At 39.0% G+C, this 27,035-nt stretch overlaps 1 protein-coding gene and 1 long non-coding RNA gene across 2 annotated transcripts in view; one reads left to right on the top strand and one right to left on the bottom strand.

Moving 5' to 3' along the window:
* Positions 1-2,555: 2,555 nt before the first annotated feature.
* Positions 2,556-4,178, bottom strand: LOC128642203 (uncharacterized). Its single transcript, XR_008399632.1, has 2 exons — positions 3,995-4,178; positions 2,556-2,718 (listed from the first exon to the last, which is right to left on the bottom strand). It is a non-coding gene; the product is annotated as an uncharacterized LOC128642203 (long non-coding RNA).
* Positions 4,179-4,840: 662 nt separating this feature from the next.
* MEAK7 (MTOR associated protein, eak-7 homolog) overlaps positions 4,841-27,035 on the top strand; it is a 133,559-nt gene continuing 111,364 nt past the window's right edge. Inside the window, exons 1-2 of the mRNA XM_053700845.1 lie at positions 4,841-4,963; positions 26,090-26,255. Of these exons, the coding sequence (XP_053556820.1) occupies positions 26,112-26,255 (144 nt within the window). The 5' untranslated portion in view covers positions 4,841-4,963; positions 26,090-26,111. The remainder of the gene's footprint in view (positions 4,964-26,089; positions 26,256-27,035) is intronic.

Raw genomic sequence — 27,035 nt, 5'->3', positions numbered from 1 at the left:
TTGGACACAACAGCAAACATTTAGTGGCATAAAATTATTTTTATATATACAATAGAAAATAATAACAGAATTGCAAAATATCGCAACATAAAATAAATATTTAAAAGCATTTTAAACTGTCATTTTGTTAGCAATATTTGTATCATTTAGCAGTTTGTATCAGTAGCAGTTTGAAAAACTCTGAATGTTATTCACCTTATCTCTCTGTTTTGTCCAGTCAGACACACACATATATATAAGAGCTCCTGCACATATCAAGCAATCATTGTGATCCATGTATGAACGTTAGGGTTCTAAATCCCAATGCACTCAAGCTTCATTGAGGGCAGTGGATTTTCTGAAGTAAATTACAAGAAAAGCAGGAAAAATAATTAATGAATGCGTGTTGCATTATTTTCCCCCAGTGCATAATTAAATCATCTCTAGGGAATTATATTTTGAGTTTATTAAGTTCTTGTAAATTGATATTTAATACACATCCAATTTGCCTGCCAATCACTGTCTGTATCCTACTTGAGAATAGCTCTGTAACGCACCTGATGCACAAACTTAAACAGACACGAAACGCAAATTCTTATGGTATTCTTTGTTGAAGAGATACCTAGGTAGGTAGCATGCTTATGTCTGGAGCACTACATGGCAGGAAATAGTGCTGCCCTCTAGTGCTCTTGCAAATGTATATCCCTTGTGTTAAACTGCTGCAATATAATGCTACAGACACAAGCACGCTCTTGAATTTACCACTCTTATTTTCAGCAAAGGATAGCAAGAGAACAAAGACATTTTAAAATAGAATACAATAGTTGTTTAAAACTGCATGATCTATCTGAATCATAAAAGAACATTTTTGCTTTAATGTTTTTGTTTTATTACATTTTTATGTTTGTTCCCCAAAATGAAACTTTCATGATTCAGATAAAGCATGACATTTTAAGTTCATTTCTATTCTCAAATGTAATTTGTTCTTTTGGCATCCTTTCTTGTAAAGCATTCCTAAGTAGGCTCAAGAGCAGCAGTGCACTACTGGGAGCTAGCTGATGATTGGTGGCTACATACATATGCCTCTTGCCATTGGCTCAACAGAAGTATTCAGTTATCTCCCAGTAATGCATTGCTGGTCTGGAGCTGACGTTAACTGTAATTAATCCCTAAACACATAATTAGAGCATTATATCAATGCGTGCATATAGCTCATTACAGCTTTTTGCACTTTTATGTCCATTTAGAGAAGGGGTGGGCTGTCAATTTCCCTTCTAAATCCTCAAATCCTGAGTAGCAGTGCATTTAAAGGGATAATAAACTCCAAAAATGTTATTGTTTAAGAAGATAGATAATCCCTTTATTTACCATTCCCCAGGTTTGCATAACCAACACTGTTAAAGAAATATACTTTTTACCTCTCTAATTAGCTTTTATCTAAGCTTCTGCTGACTGCTTCCTTTTCTCAGATCTTTTGACAGAATTGCATTTCAGGCAATTAGTGCTGACTCTTAAATAACTTCACGTGCATGAGCACAATGTTATTTATATGAAACACATGAACTAACGCCATCTAGCTGTGAAAAACTGTCAAACACATTCAGATAAGAGGAGGCCTTCATGGATTTATAAATTAGCATATGAGCCTACCTAGGTTTAGCTTTCAATTAAGAATACCAAGAGAACAAAGCAAATTTGCTGATAAAAGTAAATTAGAAAGTTGTTTAAAAATTACATGCCCTATCTGAATCATGAAAGTTTAATTTGGACTTTACTATCCCTTTAATTTCTAGGTTGAAATGCACTAAGAGTGTTGAGGATAATAGATTAAGTAAAGGATATTTGTTAACTAGTGGAGCAAATCAAGTGATCGGGGGCACAGGTAGTTTGTGTCGAGCTGGCGTTGTTGCTAGCTCAACATTAGCACTGCTTAAGGTATTATCCTGTGCTTAACTCGTATACAAGAATGATCTTGTAGTAACCTTTACTTTTACGACTGCAATGGTAAAATGACGACTAGAATCCAGGTTAGATTATATTCATTTTTAAACCATGCACTTGAGGTATGTAAACTGTGCTAGTTCTAAGTAGGACTCCTATCCGCCATCATTTAATTAGGGGTTATAACGGAATGCTGGCAAAGCTAAAGGGGGGGCTGGGGGTGGGGGGCACAACCCCACCTGCATAATGGCTTTTGCCCTCTAAAATTGAACCTCACACCATGATCTTTGGCTGGGGCGGTGCGATCCAGAAATCCCAATGGTCCAGATTTGAGAGGGACAGTCCCTAATTTTCTAAGCTCTGTTCCACTGTCCCTCTGAGACAGCCATATGTCCATATTTGCAGAATTTTCCTTAGACCTGCCCACATACCACCCAGACACTCCCACAGCCCACCCAGGTACACACATAACCCCGTCCTCTATCAACCCATAAAACAGTGACAGAACAAATTAATAATTAGCCACCAGCGTTGGGAGGTATGGCGATCTAACACTGCTATCATTAAATGACAGGTAGTGTCACTGACAAATGCAGGCAGGTAGGTAGGCTGAGACAGACTGTGGTCCCTCAACATTTCTTAGAAAGGCACATTTTTTTATTAAGAGCTGTTTATCTTGCTATGCAGCGTTCTGGATGTTAAGGACAGAGACATACATTACATTATAATGTTAAAAAAAGGCTCCCAAAGATTCTGCGTGATTCCTTTCGATACCGCCGAGTTTTTGATCATCAGGCCCTGTGAGAGAACAGACATCATATTATGGGGTAGGATAATTTTATCAGCAAGTTATTATCTATTTAGATTAGAGTTGTTGGAAGTCAGGGGAAAAAAAACTAACATTTTCTTTGACCACTGGTGATTTTAAAATAAATTAAACGCTTTTGGTGGGCCCTAGTCACTGCTCCTAAAGGATGAGTTGGCACTGTGGACAACCAGTCACTGACTGGGAAAGATTAGTAAGTGGGTAATGATCTAGCCCCTTCTAACAACTCTACATTATGCTCTGCCGACCTTTCTCTGTGTTTTATGTTTTTTCACAACTGAGTAGTGATTTTATTTTCCGGCTGCTTGTAATATACGCAAAGTATTGTTTAATTTCCTCAGAACCAGTAATACATAGAAGAGTGATTTTGTGAAGCAGTGAAACTTACTTGTACTTCTCTGCTATCTTCATTCTTTATGTCCCATACATGTACAGCTGAGCCTTAGTCCTTAAAAAGTGTGGCCTTTACCGTAATGAAATGTGCATGTGCAATCATACAGGGCATGACAGGTGTTAATTCTATCTACTACCATATTTGTAATCAATGATGCCACAGGTAGTCTATAAAAATAATAATAAAAATAGCTGCAGTTCTTGAGTTGGGCTGACCTAAAATCAAGTAGACTTTTCTTACATTTTTTCCATCATGCATATTCAGGGTTGCCATCTAGCTGGTATTTTACGGACATTGCCAGTATTTTTAAGCTATTGTTCAATGTAAAAGATAAATAATAAATATAGAAATGAAGGTTCTGTCATGGTGAAACTTATTCTATGGAAAGATTTATGAAGAGGCGAATGCCTCGATCGGTTGCAGGCTTGTTCATTTGTGCCTGCAACTGATATTTATGAAGAAGTTTAAACCGCTGCTTCATAAACCCTCTCCGTCAAACTGGAGTTGGCAGATGAAACTCATTACACCGGGGTGACGATCCCTACTCTCACACAATTGGTAGCGTGAGGCTAGGGGTGCGGACTTGCACAAGTGTTACGTCCTGCAATGATAAATATGGGAATCATATCTGCCCCACAATTTGCGATCAAGTATGGACAGGTTCACAACTTGAGAATTTTGTCCTCTTGCAAATTGATAAATCTTGTCCTAAGTGTGTTAACTTTGAACCTAATTATAAACAAATGAGCACTTAAAATCAGTCCTAGCAGCTTTAGTTTCTGAGTTATGCTGTATAATTCCATTTGCAAAAATGCTTCTAGTAAAAGTTATTAGTTTTCCAATGGAATACTCACATATGCACTAGTATTCAAGCTCAGACAACTGGTGGTGGTTTGCATTGTGTCATACACAAGCCACTGCTGAATCTTTGAGGTGTAAAGGTTGAATAATGGCGCATAGGCCCTCATATCATATCATATGCAACTGATAAACAGTAATGGTTTTTACTAGAATGTTGAGAGGGGTCTAGCTGCAGACGGGAGCTCCACTCTAAACAGGAAACATGTGACCTCTACTCAAAGCTTTTTTTTTTTTTTAAATCAACTTTAATGTAACGAAACATTTTGCAGCTTTCTTGTTCTTCTTAATGTGCACTCACAGTGGTTACCTTATAAATGACAATCAGCATAAACCACTGTGAGTGCACATTAAGAAGAACAAGAAAGCTGCAAAATGTTTCGTTTTCAGAATGATTGTCTATAGGTTGTTTGTTACATTAAAGTTGATTTAAAAAAAAAAAAAAAAGCTTTGAGTGTAGGTCACATGTTTCCTGTCTAGAGTCAGTGGAGGTCACATGTTTCCTGTCTAGAGTGGAGCTCCAGTCTGCAGCTAGACTACTTTGAGAATGTTTGCTAAAGGAAATATTTTGCTAAAATACTTATAATTTAAAATTGAAATGCACCCATGCACATGCTTGTAATGCACGACCTGGCAAGCAAGCACAACGCAGAACCATAATTTTCTTTATTGTCATCAATAAACACTTTTTAATTCGCCATACTGAACATAAAACTGCATCCTACGAAAGACAAAACACAGTAGCACAACTAACACAATTAGGCAAAATCTATAGAAAAAAAATGCAGGATATTGGATAAGGAAGACCAGCCACGACTGGCTTGGACTCATTATTTTCCATGTGACGCGAGGGGAGGCTGTGTGACCTAATGTGGGCGCGGCTAAAACGCGAGTGTGTATGGTTTGATGACAAACATCGGGGGCGTGCTTTTAAAGGAGGTCATTGGAAGCTGGACTGCAGGAAGGTGAGAGCGGTCCAGGTGAATTTTTAGGTCTGGCACCACTTGTCACTAGAATGTGTGCATTGTTGAAATAATAATGACTGCAGTACCTGCGTGTATTTCTCACGCATGTACTTCTATTACAGGGAGCTAGAGCAGGTATTATGATGTCCTGTAGTTCTATAACGATTATGTACAGGCTCATGATTTACCTTTATTACAGGGCAATTATTTCAGGTGTCTTCTTATTTACAGCAACACATATAAGCTGATACAACCTTTAGGCTTGTAAAAGGCGAGTTCAGCCGTAACTTCTAGGCAATAGCATTATATTCCAACATTACCACTGACGTTGTAAAATAATCCTATCAGGTTCTTAGTAAAACAGGACTGTATATAATCAAACGTTACTTTTGGAACGTTTGGTGTTTTATTGCTCATAGCTTCAAGCAATGGACTGTGTAGTGTTTTGTTTTGTTGTGTGTTTTTTGTTGTTGCAAACTGTGAGACTGTAACATGGAAGTTATCTGTTGCAATACCTGTAGGATAAATACACTTGTATAGACAGTTAGGCATCACCTCTATACTGTAACAACTAGATGTTTTATTTAAGGCATACAGCATTGAAATGTGATGTATGATTACAGTAGCCTACATTTTTACTCACTTGACAAGGACTTAAATGGATACAAAACCCAAAACAATTATTTTGTGATTCAGACAGAGCATACCAAAAAGTTTCCAATTTACTTTTATTATAAAATCTACTTAGTTCCCATGATATTCTGTGTTGAAGAGATACCTAAGTAGGCACCTGGAGCACTACATAACAGGACATAGTACTGCCATCTAGTGCTCTTGCAAATGAATAACATTCTTGCAAAACTGCTGCCATATATGGCTAGATTTATCAAGCAAAGGTGGACAGAGGCGTACATATTCGCCCCTGTACGCCCCAGGAATCCGCTGGCAGAATTAAACATTGCACACAAGCACTATTTTGTGCTCGCATGCAATCCCGCCCACTGCCCGTGCACAGCAGCTGTCAATCTCTCCGGTCGGACAAGACCGGGAAGATTGAAATTCTCCACCAGAAGCAACAGTTTGATGACCAAGACATCCCTCACCACAGATCCCCCCCCCCATTCTCTCCAGGAGCAAAAGGTCCAGTTACGCTATCTTGTTTCTACCAGAGGAACTAACCGCGGTGTGGAATATTTTAGGGCTAAATAACTATGCACTAAGGCCCATGCCTTGATTGAGTCTCTGTACAACATAAAAGTTTTAATAGATGAAGAGATCTTCTTAAGATCATTTTTATTAGCTGTGGCTCTTAAAGTTTTTTGCTTCTGCCTCCTAACATTTTGGATTTCTCTTCTTACCTCCATAAATCAAATCATAATTTGACCCTTAAAATATTGAATGGCTTAGCTTCATTGTATTCTGTGTGACTTCCATTAAAATAATCTTATATACTGGATTTCACGGGTTTTATAGGACTGTATCACATCACTCATTCCTTTGTAACCAAAGGAACAAAAACTTAATTGTGCGATGAAGATGCGCCATTTAAACGTGAGGGAAAAATAAATAATTTTTGCATAAACAAACAAAAACTCGTTATATTTATTTTAAAAGACATAGGAAGCGCTGATAAGGACAACTCACATCTCTTATGGTGGAAAATGTGCAACAAGCATGCAAACAAATTTATTTTTCTCAGATTAGAAACATTATTTTAATACATTTTTAATTTAATCTTTTAGAGGCAACAACATAAAAATATGTACATTTAAGAATTATTTTTCACAGAAATTCAAAATAAAAAGTGAGATCTTCATTAAACCATATATGACCAATACTTAAAAAAGAATTGCAGGTTGTTGGTACAGTAAATATTTATAGTTTCCTGAATACTCTAAAATTACTCTAAAATGATCTGTGACTGATGCGGTTCCTGCAAATGGATGCCATTGTTACCTGTAAACACACTATGTGTTTTGGGTGGAGGCAATGGCATTTACAGAAATGTCAGATGTTCTTATCTCCGTTTATCTAGAAGGTCAGCTTTTTAATTGATTTTAACACTATATATTTAGTCACATGTGCTTTCTTTAAAGTGTAGGCATATATAATTATATAATATTTTAATAACATAAAATGTACCTCTTCTATACATGTGAATCATATTAGGCTAGATTACAAGTTAAAGGGACATTAAACCCATATTTTTTCTTTCATGATTAAGAAAGAGCATGCCATTTTAAACAACTTTCTAATTTACTTTTATTATCTAATATGCTTAATTCTTTTTATCCTTTGCTGAAAGCATATCTAGGTAGGCACCGTAGCTGCTGATTGGTGGCTGCACATAGATGCCTCGTGTGATTGGCTCATACATGTGCATTGTTATTTAACATAGTAGATGAGGTTGAAAAAAGACCGAAGTCCATCAAGTTCAACCTATACAAATCTAAAATATATACGAAAAGTATATCTTAAATAATCCCACTAAAAGGTGACCCATTTAATACTAGCAATCATATCCATGAATTTTGTTTATAGACAGAAATGTATCCAAATAATTTTTAAATGTATCTAGGGTAATGGCATTCACTACCTCCTTTGGTAATGAGTTCCACAATTTTATTGCTCTTACAGTGAAAAAACGTTTCCGTTGCAGGAGATTAAATCTCCTTTCCTCCAACCTTAAATTGTGACCTCTGGTCACAAACAATTTTCTTGGAATAAACAGAGCTTCTGCCAACTTTGTAGATGGGCCTTGAATATATTTATATAAAGCAATCATGTCACCTCTTAAGCACCTTTTTTCTAATGAAAACAGACGCAGTTTGGCTAGCCTCTCCTCATAGGTTAAATTCTCCAATCCCCTTATTAGCTTTGTGGACCTTCTCTGAACTTTTTCTAGTTCTGCAATATCTTTTTTTTGCGATTGGTCCCCAGAACTGCACTCCATACTCAAGGTAAGGTCTTACCAGGGCTTTATATAGTGACAGAATTATGCTTTCCTCCCTTGAGTCAATGCCTCTTTTAATACATGCCAGTATCTTATTGGCCTTTGAAGCTGCTGCCCTACATTGTGCACCCATCTTTAGCTTGTTATCTATTACTACCTCCAAATCCCTTTCCTCCTGTGTTTGACTAAGTCTTGTCCCATTTAAATAATACATTGCCTGCTTATTTTTACTTCCAAAATGTAGAACCTTGCATTTTCCCGTATTAAATCTAATTTTCCATTTACCTGCCCATACTTCTAATTTTTGCAGGTCCCTTTGTAACAAAAGTTCATCCTAATGACCTTACTTAACTTAGTATCATCTGCAAAAATAGAGATGTCGCTATTTAATCCTAGCTCCAAGTCATTTATACAAATATTAAAAAGAATAGGGCCCAGCACTGATCCCTGGGGTACTCCACTGATTACCTTTGTCCAATCTGAGTATGATCCATTTACTACTACTCGTTGCTCCCTATCTTTTATCCAGTTATTTATCCATAAACTAACATTTTCAGCTATTCCCAGTCCCTTAATTTTGTGCATTAATCTCTCATGTGGCACTGTATCAAACGCCTTTGCAAAATCTAAGTATATCACATGAACTGATTCCCCTTTATCTATATTTTTACTTACTTCCTCATAGAATCTAATTAGATTAGTTTGACATGATATATTTCTCATAAAACCATGCTGATTAGAACTCATAATCTTGTTTACACGAATATGCTCATCAATATAATCCCTTCAAATATCTTCCCCACTATTGATGTCAGACTAACTGGTCTATAGCTTCCTGGATCATCCCTACTTCCCTTTTGAAGAGTGGCACCACATCAGCTTTATGCCAATCCTTGGGTACCATGCCTGAGGATAATGAGTCTTGAAAAATTAAGAGTAGAGGTTTGTCTATAACGGTGCTAAATTCCCTTAACCCCCTTGGGTGTATTCCATCTGGGCCTGGAGATTTATTTACCTTAATATTATCCAATTTGTTCCTGATATCCTCTATACATAACCCAGTTAATGGTATGGGCTGGCATGTTCTATTTTGTTCCAAAGTATCATCCAATGGTTCCTCTCTTGTGTATACTGAAGAAAAAAACTGGTTTAGTATCTCAGCCTTCCTTCTCCCTGTCACTGTTAATCATGCTACCCTCCCACATTTTAATGTACCTATATTGTCTTTCTTAGATTTTTTGCTATTTATGTACTTAAATAACCTTTTAGGGTTAGATTTAGAATCCTTTGCAATTAATTTTTCATTTTCAATTTTGGCTAATTTGATTGCTTTTTTGCATGCTTTGTTACATTCCTTATAAATATGGAATTTTGAGTCTGTACTATTTTCTTTGAATAATTTAAATGCCCTACGTTTTTTCCTAATTTCTCTTAACACATTTATATTCAGCCACATTGGCTTTGATTTTTTATTTTTATAACCATATGGTATTTGTTGATATGTATATTTATTTAACAAAGTTTTAAATGTTATCCATTTATCCTCTGTATTTTTATTAGAGAATACTTTGTCCCAATTTATGTTGTTTAATGATTTCCTTAAAGTGTTGAATTTTGATTTCTTAAAATTAAAAGTCTTGGTTAAACCGTTAAGACACTGCTTATTAAAAGAGATTTCAAATGTGACCATGTTATGATCACTGTTACCCAAATGTTCTTTGACTTCTATGGGACGATCAAACCAAGCGCTTGGGGTATACCTAAAGTCGCTCTACACAGAGGTGTTCTAGCTCACCTATAAGTCGTAATGTGGATCAAATAAACAATGTGTAAAGCGCCAATAGGAAAATACAAAGGATTTAATATAAAATAAAATATAAAAACATGTGGTCTATCTGACCAACTGGGGATATATCCAAACACAGTCACAGTAAATAACGCATTAAACAGTATATGCAAAAATAAAACAAATCAGATAAGATAAAACAATAAAATTAGGTGCACCTAAATATGTATAGAGTACTGTCTATAGGTAAAGGCGGAGACGTGTCCTAATCCATAAACAAAGTCAAAGAATTACAATGTCAATTGTGTCCAAGAAGTGGATAAAGTGATGAGTTGTCCGATGTGTGTTCGTGAGTAATCCAGTGAGTGTACAAAAAGTAAAAAATAAAAATAAAAAAATGTGAAAATATAAAAATATATAAAACAATGTTGAACCTTCAAAATGTGTGAAAAAATGAAAAAAGTGTACAGAAAAAATGTAAAAAACCAAATGGAGAACAAAAAAGTGTGGTTAGTTGTTCCTTTGGTGTATAGGATCTTCTAATCTTCTTCAAATACCTGTGGAAAATAATATAACATAGTGCAATATTGATTTTTTATTTTTATAACCATATGGTATTTGTTGATATGTATATTTATTTAACAAAGTTTTAAATGTTATCCATTTATCCTCTGTATTTTTATTAGAGAATACTTTGTCCCAATTTATGTTGTTTAATGATTTCCTTAAAGTGTTGAATTTTGATTTCTTAAAATTAAAAGTCTTGGTTAAACCGTTAAGACACTGCTTATTAAAAGAGATTTCAAATGTGACCATGTTATGATCACTGTTACCCAAATGTTCTTTGACTTCTATGTTTGATATTATATCTGTATTATTTGATAGCACTAAATCCAATATAGCGTTACTCCTAGTTGGCTCCTCTATTAATTGTGACAAGAAGTTATCCCTGAGAACATTTAAAAATCTATCCCCCTTAGCTGAATTACTAGTTTCATTGGCCCAGTTTATATCAGGGTAGTTAAAATCTCCCAAAATTACAGCACTGTTATTAGCAGCCTTAACTATTTGTATTAGTAGTTGTTTCATCCAGGTTACTAATGTTGGGGGGCTTGTAGCATGTTCCTAGTAATATTTTTTTAGGATTCCCCTCCCCACTCTTTATTTCCACCCACAGGGTCTTTACATTGTCGCCTGTATAAGACATATCTTCCCTTATTGTAGGTTTAAGGTTAGGTTTATTATACATGCAGATTCCTCCACCCCTTTTATTATTTCTGTCCCTCCTAAATAAAGTATACCCCTCTAAGTTAACTGCCCAGTCATGTGAATTATCCCACCAAGTTTCAGTTATACTGATAACATCATAGTCCTCTTCTGCAACTAAGAACTCCAGCTCCCCCATTTTACCATTCACGATTCTTGCATTTGTTGCCATACATTTAATTATCATGTGCTTTCTGCTGCTACTTGGTGTGCTTTCCTCCATACTTTCTAATGTGACATTTCTTAAGTCATCTCTTCCTTGAGATATCAAAGGAGTGACAGATTCACAGACTGATCTCTCTATTCTATTGTGTTCTAACTGACCCTCCCCCCCCCCCTTGCCTAGTTTAAAAGATTCTCTAAACTTGCTACCATCCTTTCCCCCAACACACCTGCATCCATGTCATTCAGATGTACAAATTGTACCCAAGTGAAAAGTCAGCCCAGTGCTCTAAAAAGTCAAACCCCTCATTTTTACACCATGTTTTTAACCATGAATTAACAGACCTTAGCTCCTTCTGCCTTACTGAATTAGCACACTGCACTGGTAATATCTCCAAAAATATTACTTTGGAGGTCCTTGCTTTAAGCTTGCTACATAACTCTCTGAAGTCATTTTTTAGGACTCTCCATCTCCCGCCGATTCCTTCATTAGTACCAATATGCACCATGACTGCAGAATCAGACCCACATCCCTCTAACAATCTATCAATACGCTCCACAATATGCCTAACACAAGCCCCTGGAAGACAGCAAACTGTTCTATTTAAAGGGTCTGGATGACAAATTGCCCTATCAACCTTCCTAATAATAGTCTCCTACCACCAATATCTGCCTCAGGTCCTGACTTGTATGCCCCTCTTCCATGACTGAAGAACTGTTAACTATAGTATGCCCCTCTACCATGTCTGAGGGACTGCCCACCATAGTATGCTCCTCTTCCACAGGTAAAGGACTTTTCACTATAGTAGGCAACACAGCTCTCTCTGACACTGACACCCCTGAACTGATATCCCCAACATCTTCACTTAATCTGGCAAATCTGCTGGGGTTTACAGCTCAGAATAGAGCTTACCTTTACTTCGCCCTCTTACTGTGACCCAGCTACATCCTGGAGTCTCTTCATCTGAATCCTACACATTTCTACTGCTAGAACCATTAACAACCATTTCCGTCCTATCCATTTCAACTGTCTGAATTTCATGCAGTTTCTAAAGAGACAATATGCTCACATTTGCCACAGACATATAATCCCTGAAGTGGCTGCTCCAGTGATGCAAACATGTGGCAAGCTGTACACTGAATGAGATTCTCACACATACTTACTAAAAGGTTTAACTTAAAAGTATAAAATAATTATATTTCCTCTTGGTTACTCCAACCCCTTGGTTGCCTAACTACTCTGGTTAGCTAACTATTATACTTAAACAGACAATCTTACTTTAACAGAGAATCAATGCAGCAAACAAACAAAGGATATCTGAAAAATGAAGCAAATTAAATAATAGAAATACATTGGAAAGTTGATTAAAATTACATTCGCTATCTGAATCATGAATGAAATTTTTTGGGTTTAATGTCAAACGCTAGGGTTTGCGCTCATCTGGCTTACTGCTCATATTATGAATTAAAAGTAAACTTATTCGCGTGAGCTCTCTGGCTGGCTATAAAATAAACGGCTGGGACATAGAAATAAGACAGTGTGACCCCCTCAGACTGGGTAAGTGTTAACGGTCAGAAAACTGCAACACATACATGAGTGACATGACCTACACAGACCCACCACATAAAACCCTACTGTGCAAAATATAGTGGAAGTAATTCTATCTGGCAGCAGTGGAGAGTCGGGGCCAGAAAGTGCACTAATACAGTATACAGAGAGTACAGTGGGACTACACGGTTGTCAATAAAGGGCCCCTAGGATACCATTAGTATCACTGCTGTAGAAGAAGACTAAGTGGAGTGCTACAGCACTGATTAAGTTGCCACGAACATTTGAAAGGAGCATTAAAAACACAGTGCCTCCTAGCCTGCAGTGATAATCCCTGTGAGATGTCTAACAGGAGAATGTCTAAACCAGCAAAGAGCTCACAGTCTTCAAATATGGAGAATTATTTAATACCTTCTGAGCTAAACCCAAGCACTACCAGAGATATCTCAGACACTGGCGGACAACCAGGCGCTGCTCAAAGCTCAGATCTAGCACACTATGGCTTCCTTACCAAAAATGACATTAAACACCTGTCATCTAAAAATGACATAAAAGAAGCTATGATGGATGTGAAGCTCATGTTTGGTGAATTAAAAAAAGACATCGCTGCGGTGGATCACAGGGTGTCACAGGTTGAGGAAGTACAGGAAACCTTGCGCTCTGATCTCCAACATCAAACAAGCTGTGTGCAGTCGCAGGAAGCAATAGTACTAAACCTGACAGAGAGAATAGAAGATTTAGAAAACAGGAGCCGGCGGAACAATCTGCGGCTCCGTGGGGTCCCAGAGGCAGTAAGTCCACCTGAAATAGGACAATATATTCAAGAGCTATTTAAATTCCTTAAAAACACTCCAAACGCAGCAGAAATCCAAGTAGAAAGAGCCCATTGTGCACTGCGGCCCAGACCACCAGCCAGAGCGCCGCCCAGAGACATCATTATTAAACTCCTATCTTACAAAGATAAGGAGGAACTTCTCCGACATTCCAGGAACAGACACCCACTGATGTTTGAGGGGGCAGAAATTCAGATCTTTACAGATTTGTGTCCGGCTACCCTTCAGAAGCGACGGGAGCTACGATACATCACCACTACCCTTAAGGAGCAACAAATCCAATATAGGTGGGGTTTTCCCACTTGTATCATAGCCACCAAAGATGGAACGACAGCTGTCTTCAAAACACCTGCAGATCTCCCTACTTTCAACCAAGCCCTGGGCCTACGGATTAGACCACTAAATGCAGCAGTAGCCCCGGCTCCAGCTGGTTCAGGAGAATGCCACGAGGAAATTAGGCCGAGACCCGTCTAAAAGTGCAGACCTCAACTTTAAAGAACCCTTGAAGAATATGACAGATGGCATGGTGAATAGTGGCTACTTGAAATGACCCCCTACTTGAGACTTCCTACCTGAGCTGTGTCCCTGGACAGATAAGTACAGTTTATTTTCTTCTCTTGTTCGCCAACCAACATGTTTTGGCACCCACTGTTTGGCGAGTTTAGCATGGGGTGGCAGATATGGCCCACGCACCTCAATAGAGAACATTTCTGGTGGAGCTTGAACTTACAACTTGGCCATCCTAGACTTTGACCGCTGTACAGCGGATTGCCGGAACATAGTACCTAGGTTGTAAATGTGGACTGTTGAACTCTGCATATAATGTTTATGTTATGATGTTGCGTGATGTGTCTAATGTTAACAGGAAAACAGTGTTGAATTGTTTTAATTATTTTATATTTAAGAATATCTGTCATAGGTCCAGGGATACTCAAGCGTAACCAGATTGAATAGACCCTCCCCTAAGTTTTCCTATGACTAACACTAATAAAATAGTAAAGCACAATGCAGTATGCACGAGTGAAAAGGCAGTGACAATGGGTAAAAGGAGCACATACTAGCCATATTGAAGGATTAAATATACATGATAAACCCCCTCAGCCAGTGCAATTTGTAGGAACTACTATTTAGATATACTGTGGAAGGGACAGATCTGCCTAGTATAAACCACCATAAATCGCGCTGCATTAGTAATAACTCAGGTGAGCTTTTGTATGCCTGGTCGTGCTGACTCTTTCATTACGACTAACGGAGTACTAAACTAAAATCCTGTCCAGTCAGTCTCACTAGGCACTTATATGTTGCTTATCTCATGTTACTCCAAGTCTCCTATAAAGAATATAGAAGCTAGTGGAACCTTTTAACATGAACTAAGGAGGGTCTTAGTCTCAGATATAACTTCAGATTTTATGGTTGAATCCTGGCGTAGGAATATATGTTTCGTCATTTGCTGGAGGGACATTATGTATTTTTCTGGTTCTAAACCTCTGTTACTGTTCATGTTTAAATTCTAACAACGGTTTGATTTAAAATGTTATTGAGTTACAAACACCCACAAAGCTAATCATATACGTCAAAATATCTATATATGAGAGTATTGGGGTTACTACCCCCTGTTGTACAACTTTGTTGATCTTGTTTTTCAAATTTCCTAACTGTATATTTACCCCCCAGAGTCAACTGTGACATTTGGTGGGTTACATCCCACTCTCTATTCTTCTATACATTCTACCACCACACCTTCCCTCCCCCCCCTTCACTAATCAGCTTTCTTCATCTAATTAAATCCAACTATCCTACTTTATCTTTTTCAACTAACTCCATATATCTCCTCAAACCCCTCTTTCCCCCCTTTTTTTTTTTTTTTTTTTTTTTTTTTTCTTTCCCTCTTCATACCTCCTGGGGCAGATATGGCTTATCTACACCCCCAAGAGAGGAAACACCACATCGAACTGTTAACCATAAATACTAAGGGCCTCAACAGTCCGGAGAAGCGATCATTAATCATTAGAGATCTCCATAGAATGGGTGGGGACATCATACTGCTACAGGAGACACATTTCTCCAGACTCAGGGAACCTAAATGGTTCAATAGACATTTCCCAGTAGCCTATTTCGCATCAGGGCCTTCCAAAAAAAATGGGGTGGGCATTTTATTCCGATCATCAGTACCCTTCCAATTAGAGCACGTAGTCAGAGACCCTAATGGCAGATATTTGATACTGACGGGAACGCTGTATGGTAGACCCATTACCCTGGCCAACCTCTACTCCCCAAATACAGCGCAAGATCTATTCCTTAAAATGGTTATGCTCAAAATCTTAGAAGTACAGAAGGGAATTCTATACCTGGGTGGTGATTTTAATGCATCTTTGTGCCCCGCATTGGACACATCTGATGGCCTCTCCAGCACTCCCCACAAGGTTATCAAACACCTCATCAAGTCCTTAAAAGATCATGTATTACATGATATTTGGCGCACTTATCACCCTACAGCCAGGAACTATACCTTTTACTCGCATCCGCATAGGAAGTACACGAGGATAGATTACTTGTTTACAGACTCTGCGGGTCTCACTATCACCACAGGCAGTAGCATCAACACAATCACCTGGTCTGATCACGCCCCGGTCAGATGCACCATTGATTGGCCAAACATTCCAGTGACTCCCTTTGTTTGGAGAATGGATGAATTCCTCCTGGATCACCAACCCTTAAAACAAGAAATACACAAAAATTTGGAGGAATACTTTCGGCTAAACACAACAGAAGCCTTGAGTGATTCCACAATCTGGGAGGCACACAAGTGTGTCCTCAGGGGAATATTGATTAGGCACACCGCAATTCTGCGTAAAAATAGAAGAGACATGTACGAGAGGCTTCTGTCGCAGGTTGCTCAAAAGGAGTTGGCGCATAAGGACTCACCAGCCGACAAAGCAGTACAGGAGGAACTGGAGGTTGCCAGATCCGCCTTGCTGCGCCATCTCCAGGAAGAGCAGCAGAGGAAGGCACTGAGGATGAGGCAGCAGTTTTTTGAACAAGGTAATAAGGCCGGAAAGCTGCTAGCCAGAGCCTTAGCACGTAGGAGATTGAGCTCATACGTGTTTGAGATGACAAACAGCAGTGGAGAAATCCATAGAGATGGACAATCCATTGCAAACACATTTGGGAGATTTTATGAATCCCTTTACAACCTACACCGCACGACCGGGGAGCAGGAAGAGGATCGCAACAGACAGAACTCTGAACAAGCAATCCTAGATTATCTAGCGAGTGTTGAGCTGCCACAACTGTCTACAGCAGAGGCGGATCATTTGGATTCTCCCTTTACGGCTGAGGAGATACTTCGGGCTGTAAAAGATCTGCCGAGTGGTAAAAGCCCAGGCCCTGATGGGATTGGCACTCGTTATTATAAATCTTTTATAGACATTCTAGTACCCCATATGGTACGCATGTTCAATAAGTTATCAGAGGACCCCACGTTGCCGAGCTCGATGCTTGAGGCCTTCATATCGGTCATCCACAAGCCAGACAAGCCGGGGAATCAGCCGAGCAGCTATAGACCGATCTCGCTACTTAATTCTGATGTTAAGATACTAGCTAAGGTCATAGCCAATCGACTTAAAAAATATCTACCCCAATTGGTCTCAACCGACCAAGCAGGCTTTATCCCGGCAAGAGAGGCGCGGGATAATACGCTCAAGGTGATCCAATTAATATCTTTTGCCCAGGCCAACTCCGCTCCGTTGATGCTGGTATCGACGGATGCGGAGAAGGCGTTTGACCGTGTCAACTGGTCTTTCATGCGCCACACCTTGATAAAAATGGGATTTGGGCCACGCTTTATTAGTTATGTATTCTCATTATATTCCAATCCCAATGCAAAGGTCCGAGTTAATGGCATGTTTTCAAGAGCCTTTCTAATATCCAATGGAACCAGGCAGGGGTGTCCTCTGTCGCCCCTGCTCTTTGCGATAGTCATGGAAGTTGTTGCAAGCAAAATACGGGCCAATCCTGTCATACAGGGCATTGTGGTGGGGGGAATGGAACATAAACTAGCAATGTATGCGGACGATGTCCTGCTAACACTTGCAGATAGTGCTTCCTCGCTGCAGGCCTCGTTGGAGGAATTTGCAGCCTTTGGACGAGTCTCAGACTTTTTGCTCAACCCTTCTAAGTCCGAGATATTGAATGTTACCATACCTCCAGCCACGTTCGAAAATCAGAGACATCACTGCCCCCTCAAAATAGCCTTGAAGCACATAAAGTATTTAGGCATTATGCTAACCCCCTCGGTAAAAGAAATGGCAGATCTGAACTACAAACGCATTAGAGATGACATCACAAGAGATCTTGTAACATGGAAAAATAAGACCATCTCATGGATGGGAAGAATCCATGTTGCAAAAATGAATATTTTGCCTAGAGTGCTCTATGTTATGCAAACCATTCCTTTATCAGCAGCTGGACACATAGTGCAACAGATTCAATCAGAGATTGAGTCCTATATTTGGAATGGAATGAGACCCAGAGTCAGCAAAAAAACAATGTATCTTCCCAGAGACAGAGGCGGAGCTGGTGTTCCGCTTCTGAGGGAATATTGTAAAGCAATAAGCCTTCAACGCATTGTTGAGTGGAGCCAAAACTCAGTACATAAGGCGTGGATTGGACTTGACAGGGAAATCCTTGGTAGGGGTAATGTTGGAGCACTCGCCTGGATGAAACCTGAACACCGCCCCAGTTGTATCTCCCGTTACCCTTTGATGGAAGATGTCTTTGCATGTTGGGATAGGCTAGTCAGAGTGGAGAGTCATCTTTCTACCTCTGCCTCGCCGGTTACTCCAGTACGAGAAAATCCTGAAAATGGGCTGGAAAACAAGAGACATATCTTGGGTTCCTCTTACACACTAGCAGAGGCAGCTATATATAATACCACTAGTCAGGGTAAGCTTAAAACGTGTGAAGGTCTGATGGAGTGGAATAGAGATCTGTTCTCTTCTTGGTTTCGAGTAGCACAGTTGACTCATTATTTCAACAATTCCCGGGATAGGGATTCTTTTACTAGACAGAGAACGACATTTGAGACGCTTTGCACTGCGGCAAACACCCCACAACATCTAGTCTCACTCCTCTATCGATTATTATTGGAGGGGAGTGGAGTGGCGGTCCCTTCCTATGCAGCTGCTTGGCAAAGAGAGCTCAATTTGGAGATAGATGCAAAATCCTGGCTGACTATATTTAGTAAAGCAAAAAAGGCCTCGGTCTCGGCAAGGCTCCAAGAAATGCATTACAAATTCCTGAGCAGGTGGTATTTGACACCGCAGAGATTGAGGAAAATATACCCACATACAAATGGGGAGTGCTGGAGGGGCTGTGGAATGGAGGGTACACTGCTACACATATGGTGGCATTGCCCACTGATACAGCCCTTTTGGGAGGTTGTGCTCCGTGAGAGCAGTAGACTTTTAAACATCATATTGCCACCTAATCCAAACTATCTTATATATCATGACATGCCTAAAATTGCAATGGAGGCGAAACGCCACCTGTTCCTCCTGATGCTAAATTGTGCGAAAGGTCTCATCCCGAAACATTGGAAATCATTGCACATACCAAGTCTGAGAGAGTGGAGGGCTGGGGTGTGGGATCTGCTAGGACTTGAGAAATTTCATTACTTGAAAGCTGGGAAGATGGAGACCCACGAGTACATGACGCTAATTTGGGAAGGCAAAACTGTGTAGGGTCAGGTCGCCTGCTGAAGAGGTCTAGGTATTAACAACAGCATATCTGAGTCATGAAGCTCCCAAAGTTGTTGTTTTTTTTTTTTTTTCTCCTTCTTGGCTTCACAATTTATTCTTCTCTTTCTCCTTCTTCTCCCCCCTTAAGCTAGCTTACTGAGATAAACTGTGGTAATGGAACACTGAAAGAAAGATGCTTATCTGATTGACACTTGGTGTAATAGATGAGTATAAAACTGAACCACTAATATCTTAAATTCAAGCGAATGCCCTTACATTGAAAATTTTTGACTGAATCAACATATGCTTAGACAAGATGTTAATTGTGTAGGATATATCTAACAGTGAACAAACAAATTGTTAATGCAGAACATGTTAAGCTGGAATATGTAGTAACATCTTTGACTTGTTATCTCATGTCATGTGCATACATACTGAACCGACTGTAATGTTCTATATATGTTCACTCAATAAAGCTTTCTTTTAAAAAAAAAAAAAAAAAAATCCAGCGAGTGCAAGGTCTGTTTCTGATTTTGTATCTAATTTCACTAGCACCCTGGTTGTTGCATATAAGTGAGAGTGCACATCTTTGCTAAACGTATATATAAATATAAATATATAATATATATATATATAATTACCAAAATACCATCCGATATATGTAGAAATATTTATTTATGAATAAATAGAACATATTCTGCTATGTGTAGAACATTAGAATGTGAAATATTAATATTTTCATGTTGGTTTAGTGCAAATGAGAATATGCAATCATGTTTGCGCGAGAGTGGGGTGTTTGTTTTTTTTTCCACACTTTTGACTTAGTGAACATGCAATCAATATTCTAACTTCAGATTTTTGTGTGCATCGAGTTACCTCAAAAGCGAAAACAGTTTTACTTTCAGCTTGTAATACGAACGCAAAAATGTTACTTTTAGCGCAATTAACTCTCAAACGGGTGCATTAAAAGAATAGTCTAGTCAAAATTAAACTTTTGTGATTCAGATAGATCATGCAGTTTTAAGCAACTTTCTAATTTACTCCTATTATCAATTTTTCTTTGTTCTCTTTCTATCTTTATTTGAATGTAAGCTTAGGTGCTGAACCATTTTTGGTTCAGCACCTGTGTAGTGCTTGCAGACTTGTGGCTACATTAAGACACCAATCAGCAATCCTTAAAGGGACAGTAAACTTACAAAATAATGTTATATACTTCTGCACATAGTGGCAGCTTTAAAATCAAAAGCATTTCCAGATTTTTTATTCCAAAGTTGGACTCCGCTCCAGACTCTACTGAGTGGGTCTTGTTTTTCAAAAGCGCTTCGCGGGCTCGCTGCTCTTGTCTGGTAGTGAGCTACATTCACCACAATGGCGCGATCAGGCGAGCTGTGACTAGACAGCGTGCCCGAGAAGCGCTTTTGAAAAACAAGACCAGCTCAGTAGAGCCTGGAGCGGAGTCCAACTTTGAAATAAAAAATCTGGAAATGCTTTTGATTTGGGAAGCTGTCGCTAAGATAATGTTATATAATTCTACACTATGTGCAGAATTATATACCATTATTTTGTAAGTTTACTGTCCCTTTAAAGGGCCACTGTAAGTAAATATTTTCTATGCCTGTTACTAACTAACTACCCCAAATACGCTTTTTATCAATAGCATTTCATTAACATATCTCTACCGTATATCAGAAATCTTGTCTGCAAATTTAATTGTTTTCCAAACCCACTCCGTCTGTATCCTTTGCTCTGTACCAATCCGCTTACAATACCTAGGTTTCAAAATGGCGCTTTAAACACAAAGTTATTGGTTTAAGTATTTTGAACACGCAGTGCTGAAAATAGTGGGCAGGATAACGTGACATCATCAGCGAATAAAAGATATAACTTTTAGAACGTTATGAAACTTAGTTTTGGAGAAAATATAGGTCAGTAGGTTTTAATTAATGTTTATTAACTTTAATATGTTAGTTGTTTAGCTTAAAAAGTAATCCTTTAAGGGGTTAAAACTGAAGCCTGATAATAAGTTTAAGATGATGACAGTGTGTACTTCTGTTCGTTTTTGGAGTAGTTAGGTCCCATCTCATTAAATCCCAGGCTGAAGTGGATGGCAGGTAAGTATTCGTCTTTGAAGAGGCACTCATTCATCAAAGCCTTATAGTCCTGGTTGAGGTATTTCAGAGCCTTCTCATTGGTACAAAAGCTATTGGCCAGTGCCCTGTCTTTGGCTAATTTGGCAGGAGCTCCAGTCATAGGTTCAGCTCTGGCTCAGACAGTGGGTGCAGAGGTAGGACAGCCTGGGATGTCACCTTCACAGCAATGTGACTGAAGGAGGCTGACAGGAGACTGCAATAATATAGCAATGACATCCCTATAGCAGCACTGACTGCTCTCACACACCCGGGCTGGAAAGTGCAGTGTTAATGCGACTGCACAAATATCAGATTAAACCCATTTGTGCTGGGTGTTATATATTTGTGCTGAATGTTAGCACTTTCACCTTATCCCATCCTGGGTCCTCCTTACGTCCTGGGCTTCTCCAGCAGTTACCGTTGCACCTGCAATATTTGGGACCCTGGAAGTTCTACCACTGTTCCTAAACTACAAACTTCAGGCAGTTTATAATTATAGGCTATAATATGAAGGTATAAAGAATAATATGGGGATAAGACTGCAGCCCTGATTGCTCATAGGGCTATTTAATAAAATAATACTGCCTGCCCAGGTACAATTCACATAACCCTGAGAGTGCCTTATTTGGAGGAGCCAAATCAGGCTTGTGTCTGACAAGAAGGCTAGCCATGGTAATATATTGTTAGTATAAAAGGAATTGTTTTGCATTTAAAGCCAGTAAAGGGGGGGGGGGGGAATATGTAGCATGATTTGCTTTTAAATATCTATAAGGTGCTTTTCCTGGTCTGAGAATTAAAAAAGCCACAATTTTCAGAGCTAAATTGCAAGAAAAGGAGGCAAAAAAAATAATGAAAATATATTCCAATGTTGTATTTTATATTAAAATCTCAGGGCGTCTACTGTCTCTTTAAATTCACAGGCTTATCATTTTCGTTAACAGTAACTTGTTTACTCCAGTCACTCTTCAGATTTATTCACAGGTTGTCATTATAATTATGGATACTTTTTCACAACAGACACTTCTGGCATGTTAAGAGATAAATTTAGAATTCACACATTTGAAAAGATGCTTATTATAGCATTTTTAATGGGTGCACCACCCGGCTAAAATTTTAGCCAACGTTAAAATGAGCTGATATTACATTTTTTTTTTTTTTTTAATGTTTATTGCACAAATCCTATATTATAAAAGGCCAAGTGTGTTTGTCCGAAGCTGTCATGCGCAGTAGAGACTGCAAAAGGACAAACACACCTGGCCTTAGACAAACACACCTGGCACCTGATTAGTAGTGCATTTCTGTCTGCCGTGAGAATGGTGGGGGGAGTGGGCGTGGCGGGAGCATGGCCGGTGGGACCGCTGCAGAAAATGGTCCATGTACAGGGAGGGATGGGGCAGCTACACTACAGAAAAGGCTACGCTACAGGGGAAAAAAAGGGACAGGGAGGGGATGGGGCAGCTACCCTACAGGAAAAAAAAGGGACAGGGAGGGATGGGGCGGATACACTACAGGAAAACAAAGGGACGGAGGGATGGGGCAGCTACACTATAGAAAAGGGGTTGCTACAGAAAAAAAGGGACAGGGAGGGATGGGGCAGCTGCACTACAGAAAAGGGGTTGCTACAGACAAAAAAGGGACAGGGATGGATGGGGCAGCTACACTACAGAAAAAAAGGGACAGGAAGGGATTGGGCAGCTACACTACAGAATAGGGATTGCTACAGAAAAAGGGACAGGGAGAGATGGGGCAGCTACACTACAGTAAAGGGGATGCTACAGAAAAGAAAAAGGGACGGAGGGATGAGGCAGCTACACTACAGAAAAGGGATTGCCACAGAAAATAAAGGGACAGGGAGGGAGGGTGCAGCTACACTACAGTAAAATGGGTTGCTACAGAAAAAAGGGACAGGGTGGGATGGGGCAGCTACACTACAGAAAAGAGGTTGCAACAGAAAAAAAAGGGACAGGGAGGGATGAGGCAGCTACACTACAGAAAAGGGGTTGCTACAGAAAAAAGGGACAGGGAGGGATGGGACATCTACACTACAGAAAAGGGGTTGCTACAAAGAAATGGAAAAGGGAGGGATGAAGCAGCTACACTACAGAAAAGGGGTTGCTACAGAAAGGGGCAGCTACACTACAGGGTTTATAGGTACTGGCAGACAGCTGCCAGTACCTAAGATGTCAGCAATAGTTAGAGGGGGGAGGGTTATAGAGCTGTTTGAGGGGGGATCACGGAGGTTGGAGGGTTAGGGGGATCCTACATTGCAGAAAAATAAAGATCGAGGGATTAGGGATAGAGGGAGAGGGATAGTGGGAGAAGGAAAGATGGATAGGAGAGATAGGGATTAGGGATAGAGGGATACGTATAGAGGGAGAGGAATAGAGGGATAGGTATATTTCTTTCCTTTAACATTTTGGCCCATGTACACAGGCTTTAACACTAGTTATCAATACATAATTTGCGTTTAATTATGCAATTAATTTGTGCTTTGGATAGCAGAATGTTTTTATATTAAAGTATTTTACGGCCCTCACCCGGCTACTTCATAATGCCATTGCCACCCGGCTGGCAACATTTTCAGTGGAGAACACTTTATTGAAATTGATTTAGAACTAATCTAGTTTGGCTGTTTTACGTGTAATTGCATTCTCATAAGCCTTCAGAACCTACTGTGTTCCAATTTAACAGAAAGTGACAAACCAATCGACTGGGAAATTCAGTAATTACTAACAAACGGCCAGATTATGAGTTTTGCGTTATGAGCGGCTCGGTAAGAACTTGCAAGTTATTTCCACTGCTCACCTTTAATAGCGCTGCTATTACAGGTTTTCCAAAAACCTGCGTTAGCGGGCAATATGGTTGCGTTGAGCTCCATAGCGTACACAAATACCAGCGCTGCTTTGAGCTGGTTTTACATGCTCGTGCACTATTTCCCCATAGACATCAATGGGGAGAGTCGGCTAAAAAAAAGCCTAACACCTGCAATAAAGGAGAGTAAAGCTCTGTAAAGCAGCCCCATTTGATTCCTATGGGGAAAGAAAAGTTATGTTTACACCTAGCACAAACCCCGAGTCTAAACACCCCTAATCTGCCGCCCCCGACATCACAGACACCTACATTACACTTATTAACCCCTAATCTGCCGGCCCTAACTTCGCCGCCACCTACATTACACTTATTAACCCCTAATCTGCTGCCCCCAACGTCGCCGCCGCCACTATACTAAAGTTATTAAACCCTAAACCTCTGGCCTCCCACATCACTGGGTGGGTTTTATTTTTAGATTACGGGTTTGGGCAACGAAAACGAGCTAAATGCCCTTTTAAGGGCAATGCCTGTCCAAATGTCCTTTTCAGGGCAATGGGGAGCTTAGGTTTTTTAGATAGGATTTTATTTGGGGGATTTGGTTGTGTAGGTGGTGGGTTTTTCTGTTGGGGGGGTTGTTTGTATTTTTTTTTTTCTTTCAGGTAAAAGAGCTGATTTCTTTGGGGGCAATGCCCAGCAAAAGGCCCTTTTAAGGGCTATTGGCAGTTTGGTTTAGGCTAGGATTTTTTTTTATTTTTGGGGGGGCTTTTTTATTTTGATAGGGCTATTAGATTAGGTGTAATTAGTTTAAATATTTGATCATTTCTTTTTTATTTTGTGTAATTTAGTGTTTATTTTTGTAATTTAGTTAATTGTATTTAATTAATGTAATTTATTTAATTTTAGTGTAATGTTAGGTGTTGGTGTAAAACAGGTTAGGTTTTATTTTACAGGTAAATTTGTATTTATTTTAACTAGATAGTTAGTAAATAGTTGATCAACTATTTACTATCTAGTCTACCTAGTTAAAATAAATACAAACTTAGCTGTGAAATAAAAATAAACCCTAAGCTAACTACAATGTAACTATTAGTTATATTGTAGCTAGCGTAGGGTTTATTTTACAGGTAAGAATTTAGTTTTAAATAGGAATTAGTTAGGTAATAGTAATTTTTATTTACATTTATTTTAATTATATTAAAGTTAGGGTTAGACTTAGGGTTAGGTTTAGGGGTTAATAACTTTAGTATAGTGGCGACAGATTAGGGGTTAATAATATTTACCTAGTGTTTGCGATGCGGTAGTGCGGGGGTTTAGGGGTTAATATGTTTATTATAGTGGTGGCGATGTCCGGAGCGACAGATTAGGGGTTAATATTTTTATTATAGTGTTTGCGTTCACTTTTTGGCCTCCCAGGCAAAACTTGTATACCGGCGCTATGGAAGTCCCATTGAAAAATGACTTTTTGAAAGGTGCGTTAGTTATGTTGCGTTACGGCCAGAAAAGTCTATACCTGCAAGACTCGTAATAGCAGCAGTAGTGAAAAAGCAGCGTTATGAGCAATAACGCAAAACTCGTAATCTAGCCGAAAGGTAACAGCTCTTTTTACTATGTAAGTATATTTAGGATTTTCATAATGTAATAGACTTGTTGGCAATTCCATTTTAAAACAATTTGGGTGATGTGAGAGAAGATGAGCACTGTTTAACAGAAAATGTATTTCATATTTAACTCAGGATGCCTGTAGGTAATATTTATTTTCCCCTCTCATTTAACACTGTGCTTTTGTCCTTCAATGCATTTTAAAGCAATTCTCTTGGTATTATGGTCTATTAATGGCTTTAGAATATTAATCTTTTATTATAGCATGTTATAACTCTTTTTCCTGTATATTTTTTGCAGGAATTTTCCCACCTGAGCAGATATGGGGAATTCAGAAAGTGGATCCTACAACAAACGGCTGTCTGTAATTTCTCCTGAAGAACAGTCTGAGATTGAGCAAAGCTTTGAGAAAATGCCCTTCATTAAAAGTGGATCCAAAAAATCTCTGAATTTAAAGACATTCCAGGCAAGATTTTGCTATTAAATATATGTTTCTAAATAATGCACGGGACACTGGTAAATGACAATTTAAGATGATGTACAAAATAAAGGGTCCTTTTATAAGAATTTGAAATGCTTAAAAAAAGCATTTTAACTAGCTTAAAGCTATACTAAACCCAAATGTTTTATTTCATGATTCAGATAGAGCAGGCAATTTTAAGCAACTTTCTAATTTACTCCTATTGTCCAATTTTTGTTCGTTCTCTTGCTATCCTTCTTTCTAATGACACGGAGTCCACGGATCATCATTAATTACTGTTGGGAAAATCACTCCTGCCCAGCAGGAGGCGGCAAAGAGCACCACAGCAAAGCTGTTAAATATCACCTCCCTTCCCTCCCACCACAGTCATTCTCTTTGCCTACGTTAGAGCAAGGAAGTGGTAAAGTTAGGTGTTAGTAAAAGATTCTTCAAGCAAGATTTTATTATTTAGTGGTCAAGATTGTGCTGCTTTGTTCTAGGGTGTAGCCGTAGTCCATATCAGTCTCTTCAGTAGAGCAATGGGAACTTGTGGGACATAATTCTCACTGCGCCTCCCATGTAGTTTATGCTGCCCTAATTCTGAAAGCCTGAATAAGATTACTCAGTCTTTATCTCCTTTTTCCACAAGTGAGGTAAAAAAGGTAAGTGGGCACTTTATTCAATAAGGGACACACAGTTTTTCTCCTTTATGTTAAGGGGAACCTTTACTGGCAGTATGTTAACGCAGGTACTGGGGCTGAGGATTGTTTGAAAAAAAGCTCATGT

Source organism: Bombina bombina, chromosome 1, assembly GCF_027579735.1.
Source record: "Bombina bombina isolate aBomBom1 chromosome 1, aBomBom1.pri, whole genome shotgun sequence".
Taxonomy (NCBI): domain Eukaryota; kingdom Metazoa; phylum Chordata; class Amphibia; order Anura; family Bombinatoridae; genus Bombina; species Bombina bombina.
This window is presented reverse-complemented; position numbering and strand designations above follow the sequence as displayed.